General features: G+C 49.2%; 1 protein-coding gene across 7 annotated transcripts in view; it reads right to left on the reverse strand.

Moving 5' to 3' along the window:
- Positions 1-7,079: 7,079 nt before the first annotated feature.
- Positions 7,080-16,891, reverse strand: part of TPST2 (tyrosylprotein sulfotransferase 2) — a 48,689-nt gene continuing 38,877 nt past the window's right edge. For 2 of the 7 annotated variants that reach the window (XM_035017260.1, XM_035017256.1), the window contains 5 exons: positions 15,890-16,106; positions 12,237-12,287; positions 10,430-10,501; positions 9,421-9,469; positions 7,080-7,569 (listed from right to left, as the gene is read on the reverse strand). In XM_035017260.1, the coding sequence (XP_034873151.1) occupies positions 9,428-9,469; positions 10,430-10,501; positions 12,237-12,287; positions 15,890-16,106 (382 nt within the window). In that variant the 3' untranslated portion in view covers positions 7,080-7,569; positions 9,421-9,427. Of the gene's footprint in view, positions 7,570-9,420; positions 9,470-10,383; positions 10,502-12,236; positions 12,288-15,889; positions 16,107-16,891 lie in introns of all 7 variants that reach the window. The other 5 variants (XR_004681437.1, XR_004681438.1, XM_035017257.1 and 2 more) reach the window with 5 other exon arrangements.

The following is a 16,891-nucleotide window of genomic DNA, read 5'->3' on the forward strand; positions in this document are numbered from 1 at the left end:
GCCGCCTCGGCTTCCCCTCCGCGCCGTCTAGGTGTGGACGACGCCGAGCCACCTTGGCCTGCGTGGACTCCTTTGCCAGCCTGAGATTCAAAATCTGTAAAATGGGGATATAGGACTAGCTCACTGGGTAGTCGTGAGGAATAGCGTGAGGCAATAGTGGGGCCGGGACCTAGCCTGAAAGCGGGAATAATGAAGGTCAAGACTGCCTCCTGTATCTTTGGGGTCCTTTAGTATAAGCACCGTCAGGGGCACAGAGCAGTTGCCTTCTGCGGGAGCTTGAGAGAGTGCAGGAATGAATGGGCAAGCTCTAGAGATCCCAGGTATTCCCTCCAGGAAATCTTTCCCTTCTCTTCTTTTCCAGCCAGTTGGCTAATACATTCATTCATTTACTGATCTAATAGAAGCGTACCCAGTGCCTACCCTGTGCTAGGCTCAAGGGATGCAATGAAGGAAAGAGGCACCAAGCCCTCCCAGGAAATCCCTGGCTGCCTCTGGACTCTGTAAGCACACAGGCTCTGGAGTTCCCATGTCCGCTCTGCCACTTACAGACGGGCCTTGGGCAAGTCACTACATCTCTGGAAGCCTCGGTTTCCTCTTTTGCAAAATGGTTGAGGATCGGTGAGATCAAATATGTAAGCCGTTTCAACTGTACCTGCCACACCGTAGGTGCTTAGGAAGGGTTAGCTGTTAATTTTTGCTTACGTTCTCTCTCACTCTCTCCTCCATATGATGAAAAGATTCAAGAGGCAATTGTTAGAATTGCCCTGGACTTCTGGTCAAAGATCTGGATCTAACTTCCTGTTGTTATTAATGAATCAAGAACCAACAGGAAGCCAATTAACTGCCATCTTCGTGAGACAGGCACTGTGACTTCATGGTCTCTGTATCCCCACTGACTTGTAGTGTCATCATGACTGACACACAGTATGTACTCAGGAAAGAAATTAGAAAGTGAGGTTTCATACAAGAGAAGGCCGGGGGGAGAGAGTCTAACAGACTAAAAGCTTCACCAGGGAGCAGAGTGAGGAAAAACAAGAAGATGAGATAAGCCATTTTGAGTCTGGGCCTGGAAATGTATATGCATCTGTTTATAGGCCAAAGCCAAAGATAGAAGTAAGCTTGGCTTCTCTGTAGCTATCTCTCTAGCTTTACAGCCGACTTGGTGAAGCTGCAGTTACTCTGATCACTCTGATCACCAGGGACTGAGGCTCGTGGGTTTGCTTCACCAAATGAACCCTGCCATGTGGCTTCTGGAGAGGGGGCCTTTGTGGATTGTGGTGGGGTCACTAAGAGTACAAGCTCTGATCACATGATCAGGGTGTGCATGCCCAACAATGGGGACAAGTGGACGTCATGTGATACGATGTGATAGGATGCCCTGAGATCATAGCATCACTCCTGTGCTGTTTCTGTCAAAGATGCATAACTGGAATGGAATCATGAGGATACGTACCTAAGACAAACCCAAATAAAGAGAAGTTCTACCAAACAACTGGCCTGTGATCTTCAAAAGTGCCCAAGTCATGAAAATCAAAGATAGACCCTGAAAGTGCTCCAGACTGAAGGAGTCTAAGGAGATGTGACAGCTAAATGCAGCACATGATTCTGAACTAGAACTTTCTGCTATAAAGGAAGTTATGGGGACAACTGGCAAAATTTAAACGTGGTCTGAGGTTTCCATGGTGGTGATGTGTCGATGTTAATCTTCTGATTCCGCTGGATGTCCTGTGGTTACACTGGAAAACGTCTTTGTTTGCTGGAAATACTACATTTGGGGGGTGATAGGACATCAAGTAGGCAACTTAGCCTCAAGTTATTAAGGGAAAAAAAGGTTCTCTCTGTACTTAGAATTTTTTTTCCAAGATTTTATTTATTAGAGAGAGAGAGAGAGCATGAGTGGGGGGAGGGGCAGAGGGAGGAAAAGCCGACTTCCTGCTGAGCACAGAGCCTGACGCAGGACTCGATTCCAAGACCCCAGGATCATAACCTGAGCCAAAGGCAGACCCTTGACCGACTGAACCACCCGGGCACCTCTAGGAAAAAAAAAAATTTTTTTAATGAAGTTACTGGAGTAAAACTTCAGGGATCCAGATCACTTTGCTCCTTCCTCGATGTGGGACGGGGGTAGGTAGCTTCACCTCACTGCACCTGTTTCCCCATCTGCAAAATGGGGATAATGACAATAGTGCTCTAAAAGGGTTGTTTTCAGGACCAAAAAAAAGAGGGGTGGCTCAGGAATGCATCTAAAGCTGCTGGCCATAGGAAGACTAATAAGAGCTTAGTAAATGGTTAGTGCTGTTTTCATTTGAAAGACCCAACCTCACACCTCTGCATGGGAGGCCTCTCCGCCTCAAAGATCAGTGGTTTCTCAGGATTTCTGGGTTCAAATGCCCGGTCTCCAGAAAAGCAAGAGAGGCAACCAGAGATGTAGATGCCTGACTTCATACCCGTACATCACGGTCTCCCACCACTGCCCAGAAAAAAACCCTTGCTTTGGGACTTGGGGACATCCAGGCCCGTGTCTAGATTCCCAATGAGGTGCTCAGACATGTAGCTGTCCCAGAAGGGTTGCCAGGCAACAAGGCTCCTTAGCAGGAGCCTGACAGCGCCATGGACACTTGTCAGATGAAGCGGTGGAGGAGGTCGGGCCACAAGGGGCAGGCACAGGCTACTCAGCAAGTGTAAGGACAGAGCCAGGCCTGAAACCTAGGTGCTCAGACGTCTGGATGGGTGCTTCCTCTGCTGCACCACGCCTGGGGCACCCACACCATTTCTGCCAACTTACCTGAGCTACTACGTAGAGAGTGAGGCCTGTCTGTCCGGGGTCGCAGAGACAAACCCTCTGCACACATCAGCAAACCTCCCGGGTAGTTTCTGTTACCCGAGTCCCCGGTCCTCATCACCCGCTTCCACAGCCCCATTTCCATACTGCCTTCGAAAGATTTGGGGGGAAAAAAAATCCTTCCTTGGTTACAACTTTAAATAGGTTGGTACCATAGAAACAATCCGCCAGTGGCATTTCAAGGCTGATATATTTAAAGTCTAGCACAAGTACCTTTTCTAGGACGGTGACATTATACAGTTGCACATGGCTTATTCTTAGTTCGAATTTTGTCACAAAAATATAGAGCGTGTCCTGAACTGGGGAGGATTGGAAATCCAGATGAGCTGAGATTAGCTAATCTGGTTTCCCTTGAAATGTTTCATACAGATGGTTGATACCTTACTTATCTTTCAAGAGTTTGTGCAGACTCTACCCTGGCACGCAAGGATCCACAGGCCTGGGTGTCATCTGTCGGGCAAGGGCCCTCACAAGCGCGCAGAGGAGGGGAGGAACCACAGCCTTCATCAGTCATTCATCGCTCATGCATTCACTGGTTCCTTCACTCATTCACAAATAACTGGAGCTCCTCGGCATTACCTACTGCAATGTAACAAGTACCTTCCAAACTTCGCGGCTTGGGACAACAGTGAGCATGATCGCGCACAGTTTCTGTGGGCAGGAATTCAAGAGTGACTCAGCTGCTGACTCACATGCTGCTCCGGACCCGGGATCTCGCTTGGGGTTGCAGTCAAGAGGTCAGCTGGGACCGCAGTTACCTGCAGGCTTGACCAAGGCTGGCTGATCCGCTTCCTAGGCGATTCGCTCACACAACTGGCAGGTGGAGCTGGCTGTCAGCAGGAGGCCTCGGGAACCTGCCACGTGAACCTTTACCTACGGCTGCTGAGTGTCCTCATGACATGTGACTGGACTCCCCGAGCGCGAGTGACTAAGAGAGCAGCAAGGCAGGGGCACCTGGGCCGCTCAGTCAGTTGAGCATCCGACTCTTGGTTTCAGCTCAGGCCATGATCTCAGGGTCCTGGGGTCGAGCCCCGTGTCAGGCTCCTTGCTGGGCGGGGAGTCAGCTTCAGATTCTCTCTCCCTCGCCCTCTGCCCCTACCCAGCTCACGCTCTCAATCAGTCTCTCTCTCAAAAAAAAAGAGGAACGAGGCTGAAGCCACAAAAGGAAGTCACACCCTCCATGTCCCTAATATCCTATCGCTGCACAGCCAGCCCTCCTGGGAGTTGCTAGATTTAGCAAGCAAAAATACAGGTTTCCCAGTTAAACTTGAATTTCACATAAACAACAGATACGTTTTTCGTATGTCCCATGAAATACTGTAAAAGACTGAAAAATTACTGTTTTATCTGAAGTTCAAATTTAACCATGAGTCCTGTATCAACCCGAAACCCTATCCCTGTTCAGTGGAAAGGGACAGCGTACAAAAGGGGTGTGAGCCCCTGGAGGTGAGGAGCACTGGGGCTGCTTGGTCGCTTGCTTTCCCAGCCTGTGACCAGTGGTAAATGGGGAGCAATGAGGAATAATGGTTCTTGCACTCACACAGTGTCCGGTCCAGTAAGACCAACTTGAATCCAGTAAGACTAACTTGGATCAGTAAGACCAACTTGAATCAAATCACCAGGTACATTAATGCAAAACCTTGACCATGAGTCAGTACTTCAAAGGGAAGTTACCGGGGCTTGGGACCGGGATGGTGTTCTCAGCAGAAGCACCATTTGTTTCTTAGATTAAGCTTTTGTATGTGACTTTGTGTGTCCTGGGAGGGGGGGCGGATATGGAAGGGTCTGCCACTGAAAGGGGATGAAACTCTTGAACACACACACACACACACACACCTATGCACAAAATGGTGAAAATGGAACCAGGCTTGTGGTCTGTAGGCTAGTTAACAGCACTGCGTTATGGTCAATTTCCTGGTTTTGATACGACACTGCAGTTGGTACAAGATGTCAGTGTTGGGGGAAGCCACGTGAAGGATCCACAGGACCCCGTGTTGTACCTTTGCAACTTCATAGGAGTCTATAATTATTTTAAAATAACGAGGCAACTCAACAGCCCGTTGAAAATACCAGCTGTTACCATGGAAAAAAGGTCAGATCAGAATAATCCACACTTGTGAACGGGCTTAAGTTGGTGGAGGGCACTTGGTCAGGGGCCAGCCCTAGTGGGTGGGTCAAGGGCTTTCACCCAAAGGAATGGGATTCTCTGTTAATAGTCCTGAAAAGTGTTCCTTGAGAAGAGAGAATGAGGATGGGGTAAAAGATGTCTTCTTGGTTCTTGACCCAGATTTGGGGCTTCAGGAGGCCTGGAGTAGCTCCATCAGTGGGAAGAACTGTTCCTGCTCCCAAGGCAGAGTCTGGGGAAACCAAAAAGCCTGGGTTTCTTGATGACCAAGCCTTTTGGGGGTCTGGAATCACCGTGCTTTAAACAGTAAAGAGATGTCTTTAGTCTGCACCCCGTTGAAGAAAGGGAACGTTTGGCTAACGTTGCATTTCCCAGAGAGAAATCGCATAATCTGATGAATTCCTATGTTATTTGATGACCCTGCGGGGGAGGCGGATAAACTGGTTTTGATGATGACCGTGCTGGGTTGTCCCAAGACGGCCACAACTGCCTCTCTCCCCCACCTGCACTTCTGCATTGTGCCCTTGCCTCTGCGCCTCCAAGAGGAGGAATTTCTCTATTCTCTTGAACATGGCGGGGGGGCCTCTAGGACTAGGACAAACTCAGTGGCGGTGCCACTGGGCCAGGCTTATCCCTTAACTGACTGGCTCTTCCAGTGCTTCCGGCCTCTGGCAACGCCTGCTCTGGGAGAAGCCAGCCCCCATGGAAAAAGTCTGGCTGTCCTGAGGCCGCCATGCTGTCAGGCTCGCCACGTGGACGAGGCCATGCGACAGAGAAGCCCAGGAAAGCCTCTTGATGCTCCAGCCACCTGGGCCCAGCACCAGATGTGGGAATGAAGAAGCCTTCGGAAGACAGGAGTCCCAGCCACCCTCTGACTGTGAGAACCACCCAGCTCCCTCCGGCTGACTTCCAGAATGGAGAGATTTAACAATACACTGTGGTAAGTCACTAAGCATGGGGCCGGCCGGTTCTACAGCAACAGACGAGTGGAACGCTGAATAAGGCTGGGTGTGCTCTGCTCCCCGCTGAGCGGTGACCATGAGCTTCCCGTGTTCAGAGCTCCATCAGCTCCCCCCACCGCAGTTCCAAGACCGGGAGAGACCAGAGCTGCCTCGCACTGCAGGCTCATTGCACACCAGGCCCCACTGCCTAGGTCAACCATCAGCCCCTCCCAATAAACCCCTGAAGTTTTACCTTTCCCATTTTACAGATGAAGAAATGAAGCCCCAAGCCACACAGCCAGTAAGTTCTTAGGCCTGACTCCAAAAATCTATGCTCCAAACCACTGGGAGTCACTGCCTCCCCAAAGCCTGCAAAGCAAGGGAGGGTGGATAAAACACTTTAACCCTTAAAGACGAGAAACTGCTCTGGGCCCAGCTGGCCCCTCAGCATCTGGGGGCCGTGCAGCATTTTGGGGCCCAGCAGGCTGGGACTGTTCACATCCTGTATGTGCCAAAGAAAACACTGGCCCTTGACCAGCTCTTGAGATGATCTCTAAGCCTTTGAGATATCCTGTCTAATAAAAGTGTCTTTGCATACCAGGGACCCTGGGCCACACCAGGCCTGATGGTCTATGCTAACAATGTGATTTATGATGGGGCCTGGGATCAGGCCGGATCACTTGACCTCTGCAGGGGCTGGAGACGGAGTACTTGAGGTCAGTCATATGAGTGCCCCATGCCTACGACTGATGCCCAATAAAAACGCCACACACCAAGGCTCAGGTAAGCTTTCCTGGTGGCAATACTTGTCACCTGTCGTGGCTGGTAGAATTAAGCGTGCCCGTAAGCCTCCACTGGGTGAGGATCCCTGGACGCTCACTCCTGATCTCCCTGTACCTGATCTCTGCACCTTTTTTCTTTGCAGATTTTAATCTGCATCTTGTCATGGTAATAAACTGTGACTGTGAGTCCAGCAGTTTGTCTGGGAGTCCCTCTAGCAAACCGCCCATCCCAAGGACAGCCTCGGGGGACCCGACACAGGAGCTCAGGGTGCCCTGCTGAGCACCTGAAATGGGAACCTTGTTCGCCTGTCATCAATCCACCTGAAAAAATCCAATATGGAGGAAAAAAAAAAAAATCTGTTCATTCTGTAAAGTCAGGCACAGACAAATGAGTCCCTGTTCACTTTATTCCAATAACTTTTTTTCCTCTGAATCTGAGTAGAACTGAGGAAGAATCAAAGAAAACCTCATATATTAAATTCTTAAATAGATTCTTTGAATTGAAAAGTAAGGGTCAATAGGAGAGGCACAGGTGTGGGCCTTGTCCCCGCAAACAAAGCCACCAAGGCAGACCTGCAAATTAAGAAAAATGGCAAATCCATTTCTTTAAAAAAAAGTTCTTGAGGGGAAAGATTAAAAAATACCTAAGTTTCAAAAGCCGGACTACTGCCACACCCTTGGCTCTCCACCCCAGGGGCGTCCAAAGCTGGAGAGTCTCCAGGTTAAGTTTTCAGTGATGAAGCTTTTGCAAACATATGCAAATACATTCCTCGTTAGCAGTCCTGTTTTGGCGATTAATAGCAAGCAATATGCTTGGATTAGAGGTCCGATTTCCACTCGAATGCCAAGTGTCTTCTCTCGGCAACAATCTGCAGAGATCTGAACAGGGAGAAAACTGTGTTAGGCCCAGAGGCAGACAGACCCTTCATATTCCTCTGTGTGATATAGGAACGGATGGTCTTCATGCATATTCACAAAAGCAGGTGAGGTGTTGTCAGCAGACCCCAGATGGCCAGAGAGAATTTAAATTTAAAACTGTTCTCACCTGCATCCCAACCTGCATCTGCCTGACCTCAAAGACAGACTCTACTTATGAAGAGAGAGTAGTGATGATTATGTCATAAATGCCAATGGATTTTTGGAGGCGAGGGAAGGATCGGCCTTTGTTTCAGGCCAACTGTTTACCAGGGACGAGCTCAAGCACCCTGTGTATGGTATCTCATTTAAACAGTACAGCGAGGGCGCCTGGGTGGCTCAGTTGGTTAAACGACTGCCTTTGGCTCAGGTCATGATCCTGGAGTCCCGGGATCCAGTCCCGCATCGGGCTCCCTGCTCGGCAGGGAGTCTGCTTCTCTCTCTGACCCTCCCCCCTCTCATGCTCTCTCTCTCTCATTCTCTCAAATAAATAAATAAAATCTTTAAAAAAAAAAAAAAACAGTACAGCGAGGAATATATCAGGCTTTTGTCAGCAGGAAGGTGCAAAATTCTACTAAAGAATCTGCAGAACGAGAACGAGGGGAAGATGTCAGGGAGAATCATGGAGACAGGAGCCCTTCCACAGGAGGTTTCTTGCCTCTGGAATGCAGCAGAACTCTGGGATCTCAGCACCACCCAAGATGGGATCCCTGATAATGACAAGGGCCTGAGGCTGGGGCAAAGTAGATTAAAAAGAAAAAAAAAAAAAGATACTAGAAAATATGCTGATTATTTAAAAATAAGATCAGGAGACTAAAAATAGAGTCCAGGCTGGAAGCTTCTTCATAGTCTAGAGCAAAACGGAGAACACCCATGTGAGTCGCTTTTGACCTCTTGTGGGGTCACCCGAGTGACAGAGGAAGTTCACATCTGGGGCCTTAACTCCAGCGCCCACATGCATAGCGAGGATGCCAGGCTTCCTGGATTCCCACGTGCCCCCCTGGGCCAGCTCACTTCATCTCCCGGCCACCCAAGCAGGCTGACCCGGCTGAGTCCCCCTTCTCCGGATGTCACAAACGGAGGCGGGGAGAGGTCCAATCTGAAGTGGGTTCCTAAACCTTTGACTTCCCAAGGTCAGAACGTGTTCCCCTACCCTCGCACAAGATACGGGTGGATAGAACTGCACTTTGAATTGTTCCTCAAAAGCAAACTCTGGAAGAAGATGCCCGGGGGGAGGAGGATGCTGCCACTTGGTGGCTATGTGATCTTGGGCAAGTCAGGGCCCCCTTTGGGTTCTAGCTTCCTTCTCTGTGTCAGCGGCCATCCCAGGGATCCTCAGCGTTAAAGGAGTAACCCAGGAGTAGCACTTGGTCCAAAACCCTGGGGTTATTCTTAGACCAGACCTGCTTGGAGCTTTTCTTAGAACATTAATTGCTTTGGGCCAACTCCATGCTGTTTATAGAAGCAGGATAAACAGACAACATTCTGTGCCAAAATATTCTAGAATCCCACCCCTTACCTCCATCACATGGGTCCCTGGGGCCCCCTTCCCAAAGTCAGACAAATCTTCTGGTTGGTTCTGCAATGATCCCTGCCCCTACCTGATCCAGAGCTAGGAGGCTAAGCTGTAATTCTATAAATAGCTCCCCCAGCTTGTCGCCATGGAAACCCCCCCTTGGGGCTGGGTCAGCCCACCTTGGTGGACACTCCCCCCCAGAGAGGCTCTGGAAGGGCAAGCTTTTCAGGAGAGTAGCTCCTGGGCTCAGAAGGCATTGGAGGGAGGTGGGGGGAGAGAAGGGAAGCCTGCAGGCCTACCTGGAAATCATGAGCTTCCTAAGTGGGAGGAGGTGCTGTTCTGGTTCACCTGGAGGAAGACAACACACAGAGGAAGGGGTCACAGCCAGGTTGGGGTGCCAGGATCCCACTGCCCTGAGATTGAGCCTCAAGCACCACTGGGGAAGGCACATACTCGCTCATGGGGTATTTACTGCACACCTACTACAGGCCAGGTGCTGGGGATGCTGTGAACATGACTGACTTGGTCCTATTCTGCAGCTTATGTGGCAGCGGGCAGAGCCTTTACAAACACATACGCAAGATAATGTCCCCTACACCTCCGGGCAATACAGTGGGCTCATATGAGTGACTTTGGAGCTACTTCAGAGAGGGTGGTCAGGAAAGGCTACTATTAGGGGTTGACATTTAAGCTGTAGCATAATGAAAAATAAACATATGCTCTTTGTCCCAAGTTCCTGGCACTGAGCTCCTAAAACCCTAGAATCTCCGAGTGATAACAAGCAGTTCTTGTATACTAACGAGATGACAGTGTCTGCCTTCAGGATGGGCACTGGTGGCTTAGAAAGACCAAGGCATGACTCTGGGGAGGGGAGAGGAGCTGGAGAGTAAGTTAATACCAGTGATTTAATCAACTGTACCTACTTCATGAACGCTCCACAGAAACCCCTAAATGACAGCTTCAGAAAGCTTCCAGATTGGTGAGCACATGGAGGTGCAGGAGGGTAGGTAGTGTGCCCAAAGAGGGCCTAGAAGTTCCACACCCCTTACCCCGTACCTTGCCCTGTGTACCTCTTCCAAGGCCATTCCTGGGTCGTACCCTTTATAATAAACCACTAATCTAGGAAGTAAAGCGCTTTCCTGAGTCCTGTGAGTTGTTCTAGCAAATTCTTAAATGTTAGTTGGCTGGGCAGAAATGTGGGTAGCCGGGGAACCCATGGTGGCTGGCATCTGAAGCGGGGGGCAGTCTTCTGGGACCAAGACCTTATCCTGTGGGGTCTGACACGAACTCTGGGCGTCACTGCGCAACCTGAAATCCAGTTGGTGTTTGGAGAATCAGGAACTGGTTGCTGGTGTTGGAAAACATCCCATAAGCTGAGATCTAAAAAATGCAAATGGGGCAAGGCACACAAAGGCCTGGCTGGAAAAGCATTCCTGGCAAAAGGAACAGCAAAGACCTGGAATGGGGCGGGGGGGAGGGGAAGGGGGTGTGTTTGGTGCCTCGCGAATGAGGATTCTTTTTCTTCATTCGCTGCAATTCTAATGTGTGAGCTGCTTTGTTCTGCTTACTATTTTTCCATCTCTTGGGTTTCAAGGTGATCATTCTAGATGGCTACAGAGTACCCCGTGGAATGCATGTGCCATCATGTATGTAACTATTGCCGTAGACTGTTTTCCAATTTTTGCGATACCCTGAAGGAAGTCAGGTGCCCCTTGGAGGACTGGGAGGAAGAGGAGGGTGGAAAGCGGGGGCCCAATGCAGTTGGCAGGGCAGCTCTCCGGAGCATGGCAGTGTTCGTGATGACAGGGCATATGCCATTCCTCCACAGTTTGCCCCTAACAGAGCAAGAAACAGTCCCAGGCCAGCCAGACATCTTGAATATGCCATACACCGCAAGAGAATGTAAATTGCTCTGACTCTTCTGTACAACAGTTTAGCCTTCTAGGTCAAGAGTCTCAAAAAGAACCGGACCCTTCTGCCCACTGATGCCTCCCCATAGCAATGTCTTCTAAGGGAAGGGTTCAAGAGTCCCCCACCCCACCCCAGATAAGAGAGGCAAGATCAAGATGAAGCGCACAGGCCATCATTCGCGACACTGCAGAAACTGGACATGATCTTAGGGCAACAATAGCTCATAATGCATTCCAGAGAATACTATGGCACCATCCCAAATGGCAACAGTGAAACCCAAAAGATGGGAAAACACGAAGAACGCAAACCCAAGCAGCTCATTCGATGGAAATGGAAGGAGTGCCAAGTGCCTATTCAGGGGGGCAAAAAAGGATACTCTGCAAAAATGAAAGGCATTCTGGGTGGTGACTAATTCCCCTCACCCCCACTTCTGTGTGTGGCTCTTGTTACATCATCTTTTCAGTTAAAACAGGCAATAAATTAATGCTGACTAATCCTGGCAATATTTTTTTCACAGCGGCAAGAGGATGGGCTGGGTCTCCGACTCCCAGAAAGGGAGCGTGGAGCCCTCCGCAAGGAACTAAGATGGGTGCACAAGCCATGGACCCCAGACAATTAGCATTCATGAATTTGATTATTAAACTGGAGATTGGCACCCCTTCTCTGGCACCCCTATCATGTCAGTGAAGGGGGCAGTTCTTCTTGACATGACGCATGGACCGCACCCCACAGACATACCCAGGATGTGTGGGAGGCACAGCCAGGGAGATGGGTGTGGGGATGCAGGGGCATTTGTATGTCTACACTCGCGGGGATACCCACACCCATGTGACCCTTATGGTTCTCGTTTTTTGGTTGCCTGATGAAAATTCCAGGCTGGGTTGTGTTTGGGGACTGCCACTTTATATAAAACTGAATTTAAGGCTAGAGACAGGGAGTTTGACAGAAAGCCCCCACCGATCCCTCCAACTGCTCTCAAGCCAGGAGACAAGGCGATGGAAGGGGCACGGGCAGAAGGGCTGCTCTTTGGCCCCAGCTGGATCAGACATTTGGAGGGCCCCTGGCCTGACCTACCCTCCCCCAACCCAATTTTCTGACGAGGAAATGATCAGCCAGATTAGAGAAGCGAAGTGTCTAAGGGCATCTGCAAGCTAGTGGGACAGTCCAATAAACAGATTTCAGAATTCCCCTTGGGGTTTCTAACCTGAAAATATCCTTTCAGATTGGCTGGTGTTTTATAGTCTCCTTTCAAGACCTAGGAAAGAGAAACAAAGCATCTCTATTATGGAAATGATCAAAAAGTAAAATTCATCCTGTTACCTCTACTTTCCCATCCACCCATTTACCACCGACCTATTCATCCATCAACCCACCCACCCATCTACCTACTCTCCCATCCACCCATCCAACCATCCATCCACCCACCCATCCACCTACCCATCCATCCACTCTCCCAACTTTCTACTCTCCCAACCATCCATCTACCCATTCATCACCTAGCCATCCATCCATTCATCCATCCATCCATACACACATCCATCCATCCATCCATCCATCCATCCAACATTTATTGAGCTCCTCTTATTTCAGGCATTATTCTAAGCTCTAGAGGTACAATATTGACCAGACAATTAAAATTCCTTTTCCCCTGGACCCTCCATTCTAGAGGGGGAGCCAGAGGATCCCCAAGTAATAAACACAGACAAGAATATATCAAACCATGGGAAGTACCATAAGGAAAATAAAACAAAGGGATGTGATCAGGAGTGACTAAAGGGCTTCTTCTGAGGTGGTCCCAAAGAACCTCTCAGAACAGGTGACCTTTGACCCGAGCCCTCAGTGACAAGGAAAATCAGCCAAGCCGAGCTCTGAAGGAAAAGCATGCCAGGCAGAGGACACAGCTGAGGCAAAGAAAATCCCAGGCTTGGGCGCCTGGGTGGCTCAGTTGGTTAAGCGACTGCCTTCGTCTCAGGTCATGATCCTGGAGTCCCGGGATTGAGTCCCGCATCGGGCTCCCTGCTCGGCAGGGAGTCTGCTTCTCCCTCTGACCCTCCCCCCTCTCATGCTCTCTCTATCTCATTCTCTCTCTCAAATAAATAAATAAAATCTTAAAAAAAAAAAGAAAATCCCAGGCTTTTCCACTATCTGTTCATATATAAACCACCATATAGACCAGCACGGTCTGACTGAACGTAATGTGAACCAACTATGTAATTTTAAGTTGTCTAGTAGTCATATCTAAAAAAAAAAAAGGACCCCCAAAAAGTGAATCAAGTGAAATAATTCCAGTTCTATCTTTCATCTAACCTGAGATATCTAAAATATTCATACTTCAACGTATAATTAACATAAAAATGATTCACGAGAAAGTTGACATGCTGTCTTTGCTACCAGGACTTCAAAATCCTGTGCGTAGTTTACACAACGCCTCTCAATTTGGGCCCGATTCCACCAGTCACATCCCGTGGCCACAGGAGGTTGGTGGCGGGCAGCTGTGACGGACAGGGCAGGTGCAGACAAGTTCATTAGCACCGGGACCTCTCTCGGCCTGAGCATCTCGCAGCGTGGGATCTGTTAGAGGAACACCCGGTGTCTACAGAGACGCACGCACGGACGCACGCACGCATGCGCAGAAGCACGCACGCACGCACGCATGCGCGGTTTTCAATGAGGGACCGTATCTTCGCGGTAATAGCAAAACTACCATAGAGACGAAACAAGGGTCGGGCAGCCCCTGGGAAGAAACCAGGGACATCTTCCCTTTGAAACCAATGGAAGATAGAGGCTCAGAAAGTTGATCTTGTGCATCAAAATGTTTAAATTTGTATACAATACACAAGGTCAGGCCTTACTCTGGGAGCTTCTGATTGGCATCCTGGGACAAAGCCAGGGGCCTCCGCCTTTTATTTATTTACTAATTATTATTATTATTATTATTTTTTTTTTTTTTGAGAGCGAGCGAGCGTGTGAGAGCAAGCAGGAGGGGCAGAGGGAGAGGGAGAGAGAGAACCTTTAAGCAGACTCCCCGCGGAGCGCAGAGCCCAACCTGGGGCTCGATCTTAAGACCCTGAGATCATGACCTGAGCCGAAATCAAGAGTTGGTCCCTAAACCCACTGAGGCACCCAGGTACCCTGGGCCTCCGCCTTTTTTTTTTTTTTAAAGATTTTATTTATTTATTTGACAGAGAGAGACACAGCGAGAGGGGGAACACAAGCAGGGGGAGCGGGAGAAAGAGAAGCAGGCTTCCCACCGAGCAGGGAGCCCGATGCGGGGCTCGATCCCAGGACCCTGGGACCATGACCTGAGCCGAAGGCAGAGGCTTAACCGACTGAGCCACCCAGGCGCCCCGGGCCTCCGCCTTTTAAAGAGACTTCAGAGCAGTTGCCGCTGGGCCCTTGGCTAAGAACACAGGGTTAAGGAGAGCCCATTGTCACTGCGGTCCTCACCCTGGCGCCTGGGGGATGGAGTTCAAGATCACTTCCAACTGCTGTTTATTCTTTTTAATCCAGTTAATTGATTTTTTTATTATATGAAGATATATGCAATATATATAAATATTATATGAAATACAGCGTATGTGCAGAGTTAAGTGTATGAAACACATTAAGTACAGTCTAAAGAATACTCTTAAAAAATAAACATAAAAAAGACTTAAAACAATTGAATAATAAAAAATAGACCACATCCAGGTTGCGAATATTCACACTATCAACACGGCCTGCGCATTTCCAGTGGATCTCTGAGTATTTCCACAAATAGATGTTTGCAAAATCCACAGATTTGCAAAATCCACAGTCAAGGGAGAGAGGAAACGCTGAGACCCGCTTTCATCACAAGGGCTGAGCCCCCAAAGCTCAGGGTTAAGAGAGCCTGCCCATGTGGGAGAGGCGTTGAAGCCTTGTTAGCACCAAATGGGAGTCTTTCTCCTTGAGTTACTGAAGAATTAAAGGGGAAGTGACAGAAGTTCTGACATTCTTCCTTGGCTCTTCAACATAGGAACTGTTTACTTTCTGAGATGCCTGGGTGGCTCAGTCGGTTAAGCATCTGCCTTCAGCTCAGGTCAGGATCTCAAGGTTTTGGGATCAATCCCCGTGTCAGACCCCTTGTTCATGCTGTCTCTCTTTCTCTCTCTCTCTCAAGTAAATAAATAAAATCTTAAAAAAAAAAAAAAGAACTGTTTACTTTCTAAAATCAGCATGTGTTTGGAAATGCTGGGCATAGCTGGAATTAAGACTCGGGTCTTAATGGTGTGAGCGCTAGCAGGGCCCGTTGTCCTCAGGCCTGGGCCCCATGCTCAAATACTTTCACTAACTCAGTGCCTCTAAGGAAGTCACAACACCACACCCAAAGGAGACCAGAAGCTGTGACAGCAACATGTAAATAAGACCATGAACTTGCTGACTGTTCCTTTATGCAGGATTAGCTGACTTTTAACACTTCAAAAACATCTCATCGAAGTCATTTTCCTTGACCGTCTCAACTAAGGAGAGCTTAAAAAGTACGTTAAACTGCCCTGAGCTCACATCTATCTGAGAAATCAACATTAAAATTTATGGGGGCAATAAAAGGACCAACAGTTTATTCATACTCAGGCTCAACAAAGACTTGACAAGCTTTAGAGACAGACAGCTAGGGACACAGTGGGAAAAGGGTGAACAGGAACAGAGAAACCGGTTGAAGTCAGTACACAAATGGACCCACTGTTAGATGCTCTAGTGTGAGAGACAGGCTACCAGTTGGTTTTGAGCTTCCTTGCGGCCCAAGTGAAAATGGAAATACAAGCAATCATAGGATTCGCCATGTCCCATCCCCAGGGCAGGCCGAGAGCGCATCTCCGCGCGTGCGCACGCACTCACCCGGTGCGTGTTGTTGATGACGATGGGGTCAGGATTGCCATAGTTGGGCGGGTTTGCATAGGGATCATAGCCGAGCCGAGCCAGCATCGGGGCGATCTGAGCCATGTCCCTCACCACATCCCCAGGGATGTGGCCAGTCCACTTGGAGAGCGCTTCCAGGTTCACAGGCTTGATGACCTGGTCTGTGGATCGCTCGATCCTGGGGAGAAAGAAGAGGCTGCGCGGGGCACAGGGAGACCCGGATGGCACCTGGGGCAGCTGGACACACTGGGGGTACCGGGCCCTGGGGCAGCTGTGCCTCCTCGACTATGAGGCTGCGGGCAAGTCGCTTGGCCTCCTCATACCTCCTCTGTACATTGGGGATAAGAGCACGCGGTGAGAAACCAGAAGACAGTATTAGGCAGTTTGCACTGAAAATTCTGCTTCCTTGACGTCATGGCTTTTTAAAAATAACGTTTTATTTTTGTGACTAAGATGGATATTTTGTTCTTGAGAAAGAATTATAAAACACAAATGCTAAGGCTAAGAGTGGCCACCACTCCCAGCAGCAGCTCCCTACAGGGACCTCGTCTTAGCATCTGGGGAGGGGGGGTCCACCCTCTCAATCCATTTTCTGTGTTTTATACAGGAGAGTGGCTAAGGGCAGACCCAGGAGCCAGGGTTCAAATGCCAGCTGGACCCACACTGGCTGTGTGGCCTTGGAAAGTTACTTCACCTCTCTGAGCCTCCTCCATTAGTCCTCATCTACAAATACGGACTTGTAGATAGAACCCACCTCACCAGGCTGTTCTGGAGAGTAAATGAGTTAATCTCAGAGAGGTATATGGCACATTGTGAGGTCTCAGGAGATGTTCACTTTCTCTCTCACTCACGCACACACGGAAAGCCTATACTTTCGTTTGCAGTTTTTAAAGCAAAAATCATACACTGTTTTGGTTTATGGCTTTGTTTTGTACCTGATGCCACATTCTTTTCTCCAGCTATGCAGCATTCCTCCACAGC

Source organism: Mirounga leonina, unplaced genomic scaffold, assembly GCF_011800145.1.
Source record: "Mirounga leonina isolate KUSES-001 unplaced genomic scaffold, KU_Mleo_1.0 Mir_171, whole genome shotgun sequence".
NCBI classification, from domain to species: Eukaryota; Metazoa; Chordata; class Mammalia; order Carnivora; family Phocidae; genus Mirounga; species Mirounga leonina.